At 45.4% G+C, this 13,257-nt stretch overlaps 1 protein-coding gene across 1 annotated transcript in view; it reads left to right on the top strand.

Moving 5' to 3' along the window:
* Positions 1-9,998, top strand: part of GRIN2B (glutamate ionotropic receptor NMDA type subunit 2B) — a 493,334-nt gene extending 483,336 nt beyond the window's left edge. The window contains exons 10-12 of the mRNA XM_078640153.1: positions 2,395-2,582; positions 3,681-3,919; positions 7,944-9,998. Coding sequence (XP_078496279.1) covers positions 2,395-2,582; positions 3,681-3,919; positions 7,944-9,698 — 2,182 coding nt within the window. The 3' untranslated portion in view covers positions 9,699-9,998. The remainder of the gene's footprint in view (positions 1-2,394; positions 2,583-3,680; positions 3,920-7,943) is intronic.
* Positions 9,999-13,257: the final 3,259 nt, after the last annotated feature.

Here is a 13,257-nt window from a genome sequence, read left to right on the forward strand (position 1 = left end):
AATAATCACTGCGAAAATATAACTTGTAAAAGAAAAGACCGTAAGAAAAGTTCCGCATGTATAGGTTTCTGTGAGTCATAAATTTCCTAGAGTAGTCTAACTCTATACCTAGCATGTTTGTGACTTTAAAGGGTTGGTAGTGTGGAATTAAGTGCAAATCATAATTCCAGTAGATTGATAGCTCTGGACGTTATTTTTTTAACCTTTTCCTAATTTAGATTTTTGTAGTGTACATTTTCGCATGTTTCCGTTGCCGCCACTCAATGGCAGCTTTTTATGTGGAAGATCCAGCTAGGGTCACAGAGTGCACAGAAGTCACTATTGATTGTTGTGTTGGTTGCTTGTGAAAACGTGCTCTACCTGATTGAATGTATGTGGGTGCATTGAAGGTATTGGGGGGTGAGCAAATGCAGGCTCGAGCCTGGCTCGGACTAAGGGCGTATCTGGCTCGTCCGTGGCTCGTCTCTGGGGTCCAACTGAAGGACAAGCCACAAGCCAGCCAGATCTCGTGCTCTGGCCTTTAAAAGGCTCAGCTGACTCGCTTCTTCCCATAAAGCTGGTGGTATGTTCACCTTGGCCATAGAGAAGGGACCCTGAGGGCAGAGACTGCAGACGAAAGACAGATCCAGGGTTGACAGAGAGCAGAAGCAGAATCAGTGTGTGGTGGTTGGTCCCGTCTAGACCTATGCACTAAATCAGGCTGAGCGAAGCTGCCCAGAAGAGAACTCAAGGGCTCCTTTCAGGCACAATTGCTCCTTCTTGCCTCAGGTACGGGCAAACATCCTCCCTGAAGATAATGGACAGGCACGGTCAAATAAATAAAGCACTTAGAGGCTGCAAAAAGTATCACAATTTTCCACAGAACTAAATTTTATAGCAAATTTAACCATGCTGAAATATGGAAAGTGAAAATTAACATGATTAGGGTCCATAGAACGTTTGCCACCCTGTAGCTACTATTCCCCATGGCTCTGATGCACCTCTGGAGTCTTTTCTATGAAGGCATCTTCTTGCTGCCTTTAGAAGGTATCCGCCCTTGTATAATGCGTACAGGTAATGTCTCGGCCAAGGTTCCCAAGTCATAGTAGCTGCTGAAATTTGGAACTGTTGGGGTATACGTAGCTGCTCCTAATTACTCACAGCAAGTGATTCAAGCAAGCTGACTTTGCTCATGAGAATGTGGCGAGGTCTGTGGCCAGAAATAAAAATGGCGAAATGATTCATTTTGCAACATAATCTTCTTATACATAGTTTAAAAGGCACAGGTTTTCCTGGCTATTCTGAATGGGACTCATGAAGCATTTAGATATTTTCATGGTGTGTCAAATAAGCCCCGACCTCGACATCAGTGCTTGGGAGTTCACCACCCAATCAAACTTTGAAAACACAGGCAAAATGGTCAGCTGTTCAGCTCAATTTAAGACAAAACTGTTTGAAGCTCAGCTGTTTTACTAGGAGTTCAAAGGCTATCGTCATGCAATTTGACTTGCCCGCCTATGATTTTAAAGATGTATATAGCATCTTTATTCACTTCTGCTCCACTTTCAACATAGAAGCACAGCTACATGTGATTGTGTCCCATCAAAAAGTGGCCATTCAAGCCATCTGGGTAGGCGCTCGGCTCCCTAGAACTCAAAAAGTAGTAACACTGGGGAGGTTTTAGCTCTAACACAGAGGCAGGAGGGCTGAGGCAGTGACAGGCTCATGGCTAAATGGTGAGAGGTCAAAGGTTAAGGCAGGGATAGGCAGAGTCTACAATACCTTTCACCCACACATGATGTACCACAGTTCACAGCCACCACCACCTCTGGATCCTTCTCTTATTGGCTGAGCATTTGTAAGGATATGACAATTATGAATTTTACTCTCATATTGGCAATCGTCATGAGTAAAAAAATGCATTTGATGGAATATTCCTGCAAGCAATAAATGCACATATGTTTGGTGCACAACTTGCTGCAGTCAGAATGGAGCAAAGGTTAGTGAGGTGGTTGTGAGGTAGCGCTTAGAACATGGCTATGATTTGTTGGTGCAGGTTGCACTGTGCTAAGCAGTCTTTAGGTATTGGACAGAAGCTGTTCCAAAGCCTGATAATAATTATGTTGTATACACGTTTCAGCAGTATGGTAGTGTGTTCCCATCCAAACCTTCATCAGGACAATATGATTATGGTAAATCAGAACGTGTCCAGCCTATATTAAAGAACCTAGTGTGCGCAACAATTAAAATGCAGTGTACTGTTTGTACCATCAGATATGGTCTAGCAAGCAATCGTCAGGGTTGTGACTGTATCTGTACGATATCTCCTGGCTAAATGCAACTGCTTCTGTCAGATATGTCCTGATCAGCCTTGGTCGCCAGATCTCTCACTTAAGCTGTGATCTCCCCTTGCAGGAAGCTCGATGCTTTCATCTATGATGCTGCTGTCCTGAATTACATGGCTGGCAGAGATGAAGGCTGTAAGCTGGTGACAATCGGCAGTGGGAAAGTCTTTGCCTCCACTGGGTACGGTATCGCCATCCAGAAGGATTCGGGATGGAAGAGACAAGTGGATCTGGCTATCTTGCAGCTTTTTGGTGATGGTAAGGGGACTGGAAAACAGAAGGAACAAAGGAATGGGCATATTCGTACCCTAGTGCTGAGTGGGTCGGGGAATTACCACAATAACTCAGGAGATTTTAAATAAGTTAAGTCAAGAGATTGGTACAGAGATACAAAGCCTGCCATGTCTAGGCCTAGAGGACCCAAGTGATTGGCACAGAGATATAGATCTAACTGAAAGGATAGATGACACGGTGATTTGACACATAGACATGCAATTAGATAGTTGTACAGTCGAAAGGGTCAGCTGACTTGGATAGCAATATGTAGGCTGTTACATTCATGATTAGATTGACAAATAGCATCGGCTCAGAGATGCAGAACCACTTGTCTCTTGGACTGGAGTGTCCAGGCCCTCACACACAGATTCACTGACTCTATTCAAGGACTTGATGGATCAGAGGCGTGTCGCAAAGACATATGACCAGTCTGTTCTATAGACTAGGTGGTCAAATATCAGTCCAAGAAGATAGAGGTATTTTACCTCAAGGCCTGGAAAGCTAGGTTGATTGGCACACAGATACAGATCCTGACAGCTCTACGGATGGGCAGACTTAGGATTTGCATGATAATGCAGAGGCATTTGTCGCAAGGAGATTTACATATGGCAGTAGAGTCTTGCGCTAATAACATTCCATTGCTCAGGAGAGGCCCAGGGATACAGGGCATGTCATCCCTAGAGGTATTTGGAGTCAATAGTTTGCCAGAGGGATGTGCAGCTTCTCTTTTACAGGGCAGTGGCGTAACATAAAATGGTGGGGTCCCCCTTCAGAATGTGATGAGGGACCCCCGAGTCTCCCATATCTCACATTCACTAGCTTTGGGCTGAAAGGAGCCTCTGTGATGTCCCTGTTACAGGGTACAAGCCTTCATCTCTTGCAATGGGCGGCTTAGAATAAAGATTCAGCAATATAAAGCTTGTCACCTCCCCACTGGATGGACTCAGATGACTAGCACAGAGATAGAGAGCCAGTCACCTCTGTACAGCTGGATTATTTAAGGGATTGGTAAAGTGCTGGGTATTGGGGGCCACATGGTATGGTAGCATGATGTTGATCCTGTGCTTTCTCCCTGCCCAGGTGAGATGGAGGAGCTTGAAGCCCTCTGGCTAACAGGCATCTGCCACAACGAGAAGAACGAGGTTATGAGCAGCCAGCTGGACATCGACAACATGGCAGGTGTTTTCTATATGCTGGGTGCGGCAATGGCCCTGAGCCTCATCACCTTCATCTGTGAGCACCTCTTCTTCTGGCAGTTCCGCCACTGCTTCATGGGTGTCTGTTCCGGCAAGCCTGGCATGGTGTTCTCAATCAGTAGGGTGAGTAGCTCCAGGGGTTTTGCACTTTCCGAGAGGGCTATTCTAAAGGTCCAAGGAGCCCTAAGTCTCACAAGACTGAACACATACATTGTTTGAAGCAATAGGATACTTTAGCTAAATAAGTGGAGGCTTCTTTTTCAAATGCTTGTTATAGTCACTTATAGACCACTGGTTACTTAATGCCCACATTCAGTGGCAGAGGTGGAATACTTTATGTGACCTATGTAGAGAAGATCAATTAATAAAGGAAAGAGAGAAAGGAGGGAACATATGTGTTGATGTTGATGTTGATGTTGAAAGTATTTGTAAAGCGCTCTGTGACCAAGCGGTTTCCTGGCGCTTACTCACTTGTGCTCACTTGTCACCCCTAATCTGAGATTCAACAAACAAAGACAACAAGCTCAGATCTAAGCTTTAAATAACCCAGTCATCAGGGCCATCAGAAAAAGAAAAAGAGTTTCCGCTGTTCTCAGGTGTCGAAGCACACTTAGGAGGCACTCAGCTTCCTGGGTGGAAACCCGATGATGAAGCATGCCACCAACTAGGATGGTGGGTGAGGGTTCTTCTACAAACCTAATGGGTTCCCTGCAAGGGAGACTGTTTTACTGATGGCCCTGATGACTGGGATATTTAAAGCTTAGCTATGTAAAGAAGATTTATATAAGCTTTTCTGTTTATTTATGGACATCTTGGGGTAGAACGTTCTGTGTAGCCCCTGGACGTGGATACAGAGACATTGTAAAGCGAAGCTGTATGTAGAGCATTAATCTACACAAATGGTGGCAGTGGTGGGATATTTCATCCAACTTGGGGAGCAGAAGGAAATTAACAAGACATTCTGCTCAATTATAAACATACAAGTAAAGTTTTGACAAGCTGTTCATCACAGGTATACGCATACAGGTTAAGCCTCTGGGGTGTTAATCCACCCACCAATGCATCCTTCCAATTGGTGACCTTGAAACATTACAGAGACACTGGATACAAAATGTATCAAATTGATGCTAGTAGTAGGATTTCTAGGCTGCCCTGGTAGAAAGAGTTTTGGGATTTGCTGTTCGGCTCAGGTATCGAAGTAAACGCTAAGACCCTGAGGGTTAAACATACCCTACTTAGGGATACTGAGATACATGCATCATGAAGCTGAGAGTTGGGTACTGAAAAAATACGCAGGGCAGTAAATGTGCCATTTCTAACATGTGTCAAGGAGGGGAGGGATTCCCATAAGTTATTTAGCTTTTTTTTAGCAATATATAATGTCACCATGATCTCCGCGAGTAGATATTAAGGTGAGAGAAGCATTGTCTCAGTGTGTGTTTTAGTGGCAGAAGAGGTAGGTCCCTCGTGTGTTATGGTGAGAGAGTAGGGTACCCTAGTGCATCATGGTGTAAGAGTAGGGTGCACCCAAGTGTGGACTAGTTTTAGACAAAAGCAATAATACCTTAATCTGTGCTATTGTGTAACACATACAGGTGCCTCCTTAGTCTGTTGAGAAAAGAGAATAGACTAAAAAAGGGTACACTGCTCCTGTTCTAGAGACGCGGCTACAGTAGGTTAAAGGACATCCTTAGTCCAAACCATGTTAGGGCATGTGTGGAAATGACTCACTTCATTTGGACTGTATTGGTCATCACATAGGGGCAGATTTACAAAGATCTGACACAAAACAACGCAGCAAGACAGCTTGATGTGCTGCAGTGAATCAAATGGGTGCAGGATTGCCTGGGTTACTGGCAGGATTGTTTATTGTGCAGGAAGGGGCACCTTCCTGCGCAAAAAAACAATACTCTGGGCCGTTTTCCTCTTTCTATGTGTACTTCAGAATGCAGCACACGTAGAAAGAAGAAATAACGAGGAGAAATAAAGATATTTCTTCTCGTTACACTTCACCTGGGAAAGTCTACCATTTTGACGCATTCACAAGTTTGCTAATCTGAGTCAGTCTGAGAAGGTGTTGCATGGTTGGGTGTATGGGAATACCCACGCTCCACCCAAGAAACGCCTTTCCATTGCACAGTACCTCAAGGCAGCGATTTGCTCTGTTACGCGTTACTCCACATTTACTATGACACGCAGAGCCATGCAATGCTCCATATGTCTAGGTTAGGCTGAAGTAAGGCATCTGGGGCCAGATGTAGGTGGCCAAATACCGGTCGGTAACGACCGGTAATTGGATTTTGAGATGTAGGGCCAGTCATTTTACAGAATCGGTAAATTTACCGATCGGTAAATTTACCGATTCTGAAAAATACCGAATCGGTATTTTTACCGAATCGGTAAATGTGATATGTAGGTGGGACTCTTCTGAGTCCCACAAGCCTTACTGAATCGGTATTTTACCATCAAATTCAATTTGATGGTAAAATACCGATTCCGGTGTGCATGCACATGTGTGCATGCACACCTGTGCCATATGACAGGCAGACCTGCCCTTAGGGCATGTATGCCTGCCACATGGCACCCGACCCTGTTATGGGGGTGCTAGAGGGTGTCAAAGTGACACCCCCTGCACCCTTGTGAAATTCGGTATTTACCGATTCGGTAAATACCGAATCGGTAATGCCCAATCATTCAAAGCCCATAGGAATGAATGGGCATTACCAGTCGGTATTTACCGAATCGGTAAATACCGAATATTACCGATTCGGTAAATGCACATCTGGATTTACCTACATCTCCCTCCTTCTATTTTACCGATTCATAAATACCGAATCGGTAAAATTCGGTATTTATGAGTCGGTAAAATAGATTTACCTACATCTGGCCCCTGGTCTCCCCAGTCTATTTGAGTTTAAATGTGGCAGAGTAGTTTTTCACTGTAGGCTAGGCAGAGACAGAGTAATAAGCTTTCTTCTGCTGGACAAATGCATATTGAATGAAAGGTACCCCAGAGACAAACCTAACTTGGCGTATGAGGATCAGGAACCTGCGTCCTGATATGGGAGCTATGTCTGCCTTAAAAAAGGTGATATCCCTATCTCTTTGTTCCTGCAAAGCTAAGACGGAATACTGAGTAGGCTGATATCGGGTGAAGCAGCCTCCATTTGCCTAGGTCAAGGCTAAATCTACTTCGGACAAAATTCTGAGTAGAGGCTCAAGTTATAATCCATTTGCAAGTACAAGATAAGATTCTCCCGCTTCCCTCAAAGGCTTGACACAGTTGAGGTAAGTTGAAGGACAACAGAGATCTGGACTAAATATAGACATAGTGATTTTCCCTCAGTCCATGCCAGGTTAGTGAAGGGGTAGTTCTCAATGAACTTGGGATATTGTATTTTAGAGCGCACTCTCTTTTCATCTTGCATAAAATAGGTTGGATTACGATTTATTAGAGCAGAAACGTCTTCAGTGTGAGTGTGGCTAGAGGAGGTATAAATATTTGCTCATTGGGATAATGTTAAGGATTTATGTATTACAACATTTCTCTCTCAATGTCCAGACTTCTTAGATTGAGTTAGGCTGTGGGCCCCATAGATATGCCATGGGTTCAGTCTTTGCTACTCCTACATGGGCCTAGGGGTTTCCGATTCTGGAATTTTATTTTAATGGCTGACTCTCACCTGAAGTGAGTTGGTTTGAGAACCTCTGTGGTCTGGACTAACTAACATGTTGAGGAGATTCTGATGATCTGTTTGGGATGGGATTGGGTTTATTAATTGTTTAGATCTGAATATAGCAAATCTGAATATAGCACGTTCCTCACACATGTCCATAGATTTTAGGTGCACAGTGCACATTCTATTCTTTAGGTAAAGAACATAAATTGATCCGTAGCCCACTAATAATTGTGTTGTCTACATATGTTTTGTCTGTAGTGCTGGGATCTGCCACCCTAGCTTTCCTCAGGAAAACATCAAGTGTGTTAAATAAGAAAAAATCAAGTGTGCTTTGCAAGACTGATCTGTTTTACTGTTAGTACTGTTAAACATAGCTATGACAGGAGTCATCAGAAATTTGACTTGTTATGTCTGATATGCCTTGGTTTGACCTTGGTTCCCTCATGCTTAGTGTCTTTCCTTTATAGGGTATCTACAGCTGCATCCATGGGGTTCCCCTGGACGACAGGCAATCAGTGATGAACTCTCCGTCTGCAACGATGAACAACACACATTCAAACATTCTGCGGCTGTTGCGGACTGCCAAAAACATGGCAAACCTGTCCGGGGTGAACGGCTCACCCCAGAGTGCTCTGGACTTCATCCGACGTGAGTCTTCAGTCTACGATATTTCAGAGCACAGGCGCAGCTTCACCCACTCTGACTGCAAGTCCTACCAGCCAGAGGAAAACCTTTTCAGTGACTACATCTCAGAGGTGGAGAGGACTTTTGGCAACCTGCAGCTGAAGGACAGCAATATTTACCAAGACCACTTCCATCACCACCGGCCACATAGCATTGGCAGTTCTAGCTCCATTGATGGATATGACTGCGACAATCCTCCTTTCACAAGCCAACCACGGGCACTGCCCAAGAAGCCTCTGGACATTGGCCTGCCTTCCAAGCATGCTTCGGGCAACCTGGGGGACCTCTATGGGAAGTTCTCCTTCAAGAGTGACCGCTACTGCCATGATGATGGTATTCGCTCTGATGTCTCTGACATCTCCACCCACACAGTCACCTATGGCAACATTGAGGGCAATGCCAAGCGCCGCAAGCAGTACAAGGACAGTCTGAAGAAGCGACCTGCCTCAGCCAAGTCACGACGGGAGTTTGATGAAATTGAATTGGCCTACCGGCGGCGCCCACGCTCTCCTGACCACAAGCGCTACTTCAGGGACAAGGAGGGTCTTCGAGACTTCTACCTGGACCAGTTCCGTCCCAAAGAAAATAATCCTCATTGGGAGCATGTGGACTTAACAGACATTTACAAGGAACGTGGCAATGACTTTAAGCATGACGGGCCCTGCCCAAGCCGACACAATCACAAGCATGGCGGGGACTTTACCCCAAATGATCGCAAGCACATCCCAGCTGCAACACCATGGGAGAAGAACCTGGGTAATTTGGACTGGGATGAACGCCAAGCGGCCAATGTGTGCCGCAGTTGTCCATCCAAGCTTCACAATTATGTTAGTCAGAACTCCAACCGTGTACCCTGCATCCGCTGCGAGGCCTGCAAGAAAGCCGGCAACCTCTATGACATAAGTGAAGACAACTCATTGCAGGACCTAGATCAACCAGTGGCACCACAAAGCTCATCCAAGTATCCGCAGAGCCCTGCCAACTCTGCCAAGGGCCAGAAGAAGAACCGCAGCAAGCTACGGCGTCAGCATTCCTATGACACCTTTGTAGACCTGCAGAAGGAGGATGTGGAGCTGGCCCCCCGCAGTGTGAGCCTCAAGGACAAGGACCGCTTTCTAGATGGAAGTCCTTATACCCACATGTTCAACATGCCCCCGGAGGCCAACTTCGCCAGCAAGCCCTCGATGCCCAACCACAACCCTAGTGGCTACATGCTGAGCCGATCACTCTATCCTGACAGGGTGACCCAGAACCCCTTCATCCCTACATTTGGGGATGATCAGTGCTTGCTGCATGGGAACAAATCCTTCTACTACAGGCAGCTCCCCGGGGGCTTGAAAGGGAAGCCGGACTTCCGAGCCACGGGCAAGAATGTCACAGGTCTGCATGGGTCTGTCCCAGCCCGCTTCCAGAAGGATATCTGTATAGGGAACCAGTCCAACGCCTGTGTGCCTAACAATAAGATCCCACGCCCTATGAACGGCTCCAGCAATGGTCATGTGTATGAGAAACTCTCCAGCATAGAGTCTGATGTCTGAGAGAGGGGATTGTGGGGGTCCCACCCTCACTACTCCCTCTTGATGCTCTGTCACACTGATTTTGAATTATCAGAGGTTTGGGGGTTGCAGCGAAGCCAGCCATGAGCATCGCCCTCTCTTCCTTCCTCTCCCTCGTATCACGCCCTATGACCTCTCTGCTACTGTTGCTTAAAGGTTGACCTAGTTGGTGAGCCAGCTAGGCAAGTAAAAAACACTTGGGAGGGGAAGAGGAGAACACCCAAATTAAATTTTTCTGTTGTTTTGTTTTGTTTCTGTTTTAAGAGGAAAAATGAGGGAAAATAGTTGATAGATGTGTGTAAGCGGGGAGGTGGGAGGGCAGTTGGGGAGAAAAACATGGGAGAACAAAGAGTACATATTTTTCAAGCAATTCTTCCCAAAAAAACATTTTTTTAAACAAAAAAATAGTTATTTAATACAATGCTGGGAAAACATTGAGTGAAGAGACAAGGGGAAGCAACCCCTCTTGTTTGATCACAGGCAGTTTGACTTACAGACATCAGCGCCCCAGAGAAGCGCACAGCGGTTGTGGTGTGGATTTTAAGGCAGTGCCAATAACAGGAAATACAGGGAATACAGACTTCAAATTCAAGGCCGTGACAGGGAAGAAGTGCGTGGAGGAACCCTCAGTGGGAAGCCGTGTCCCACGTTTTCGCCGCACACAACTTCAGGCGCTTGAGTGGCCATCTTAGAAAATGGAGGAAAGCCTTTCCCTCTGCAGCAGCCAAGTAAGAAAAGACATTGACCTCTCCTTCAACCTGCAAACCGCTTTTTAAAGAGTGGCGGCATCTCTGGTAGATTGCAGGTGATAGGAGGAGGGAGGAAGATGGGGGGCTTCATGAGCAACAACTGGTTTCAACTGCTTGCTGTATTTCTGAGTGGGAGCGGAAATTGAGAGACACTGGGGAAAGGGTGAGAGAAGGTCTCCATTAGGAGATATGTAGGCCCGACAGCCGCAAAGGCCTTGTTTTTTAAGGCCCTTGTTGATTGCTTTTTTTGCTTTTTTCCGCAGGCTGCCCACCTTAATTCTTTACTTTTTCAGCTTAAATAACAACAAACATGGAGAAAAAAAGGGTACAGAATCGGTGTGCGGAAAGGCCTAGAATTTCAGGTTGTTTGGTTAAGGTATTCCAACTCCTAAACTTTGAGTGGGTACCTGTTATTTTGTATTTTCATAAGCCATTGTGATTGTAATGGGAGGGAATACGGGGGGTGGTTGGGGGTGGTATCGGGATCAGAGGGAGTGGAAAATCTAGTAACCCACCCATCCCAAAAAACCTGGGTGGCTTACCATACGTTTTGTTGGTATACATAAAAGTATTGCATTTGGAATTTTCTTAACAATGTACATTTTTTAGGGTTATTTTTCTGTGTACAGTACATTAACTTTGAGGTGTATTTAAAAAAAACTGGCAATTATGTGCTTACCATACTGGGGACTTGGTAGGGTTCTGTTCAAGTGTCTTAGAGCGGTCACACAGCAGTACGCTGAGGAGGACTAGCTGTTTTTTTTTTACAATGGAACAACAGGTGGGTGTGCGGCCCAAGAGGAAGGGAGAGGGCTCTTGAGTGTGATGCAAGTGGCATGCAGTGCCAGGTTAGCCACTGTGATGACGTGGTGTCCCATCACTGAACCTTATGGGATCCTTCACCTTGGAGCAACATCAATTCCTGTATGGGGACTCTTCAAAATGTACATCCCCCTGCCCTCATCATGGTGTCAGGCAGTCACCACATAGCCACACTGATGTCACTGTGAGGGAGGAGGGGGAAGAGGGAGTCCCACCATGGAACCTCAAGGGACCTTTCACCTGTGATGAAATCACTTTCTGTCTGAAGCAGATTCCACAAAATAGTTGCCCTCGACCAATCACTTAAGGGCTGCCACCTACACTAAAGCCACCTTGCTTGGCAAGGACCTCAGAAGGGCTGCTGTCTCTCCCCCTTGATCTGTTTCGATGCCGATGTTTCTTCAGTCCCCTTTGCATGCTGAGCTTTGATGCTTTCAAGAGACAATCTTTCGGTTACTGTGGACACATCGGAGCTCAAACCAGATGATCTCAAAGAAGCGGGGGCTTTGTACTTTTCAATTTGGGCCGCATCTCGTCCAAACCCACATGCACTCGGCGGGACTCCAAGAGCAGTCTGCTGAATACTTTTCGCAGTAGGGCAGACGTGGGCGGAATGCACTACCAGGTAGAATTTTGCATGGCATATTCCCCAGCTTGAGTGATGAGGTGATCCCTCCTTGCTAACTCCCAACTTTCTTACTGAAATCTGTTTTATCAGGGGGAGTTAGGGATATCAACCACTGCTGCTTTATAGTAGGGCATTGTGAACTAGCTTGCTCACCTTCTTTTAGACCGAGACTGGTGATATTCAAAATAGGTATTAATTGGCCTGGCTCTGCATCCCGGTGATATCCAAGGCAGGGGATACTTCAGCTGGGACATTGCCACGATAAGTGATGTCATGAGAGTACTTAGGACACTCCAAGCACAGTAAAAGCATTAAATGGTGTGTACCTAGATCTGAGGTCTTATGATCTTTGTTGGCCAGTAAGAGCTCTCAAATTCCTGCCTCATAAAGCTCTCCAGAGTCCAGCCGAGACGTGCAAATTCAGGTAAATTGATCCAAAGATAATAACTTGCCCACCCAATGCACCTCCTCAGGCCCAAAGCCTATCAATCCAGTTTGGCTGTTGTCAGCTTTAGTTATTGTGATCTGGTTGCTGATCCTTCAGACCAAAGCTGGTTGCATGCATGTTTGCAAAACGATGATGCCATGAAAGTACCCTATCCATAGGACTTCACTTCTCACCTGTGTAAATTCTTCCTTTGGCTTCGACTTCTTAACAAATGAATGGTTTGGGGTGTTCCATCTATGGTTTTATAGTTTTCCAGCATCTCCCAACTCACTACTCACAACTGCTGAATTTATGTAATCTGATTTGATAATTTCAGTCTCAATCCCCAAATAAACAATGAACTGCTCTGGCTAGTCCAAACCTCATTTGGGTTAATTATATCATCTTCTGTTGACAGAGCAAACCACAAATCTGCGGCCATGATGAACAAAATGTCTGCCATCACTCCTCAATGTCAAACTCTCCAAAACCCAAAACAAGAAGCAATATAAACTAGCTTTCCATATCAATACAAAGTTATAATAATGCTAAACTAAGGTTATACAATCAGTTGAAGTCATAGAGTCAATTATACAACTGCCCGGATTTTTATTGGCCACATACGTTTATTCGGGCAATGGTTGGCTCCATCATGAATTCTCATTGGCCTTCAAGTCTTCCAGGAAAGTTTGAGTACTGTTATGGTTTTGTTGCCCATTTCGGGATTCCTGGATCTTTGACCTGAAATGTCACTCTTGCAGTGGGAGTCACTGATTCCTTTTTTTATAACCCTCCATTTCCACGTGCTGACAACAGATTAATCGGCTCAGGAGTCAATTGTTGTCCCCGTGCCTAAGGCGAGAGTAAGAGTCAATGAATATATAATATGAGAGCCACACGATGCCATGGGTTGTT

This window comes from Lissotriton helveticus, chromosome 1_1, assembly GCF_964261635.1.
Source record: "Lissotriton helveticus chromosome 1_1, aLisHel1.1, whole genome shotgun sequence".
NCBI classification, from domain to species: Eukaryota; Metazoa; Chordata; class Amphibia; order Caudata; family Salamandridae; genus Lissotriton; species Lissotriton helveticus.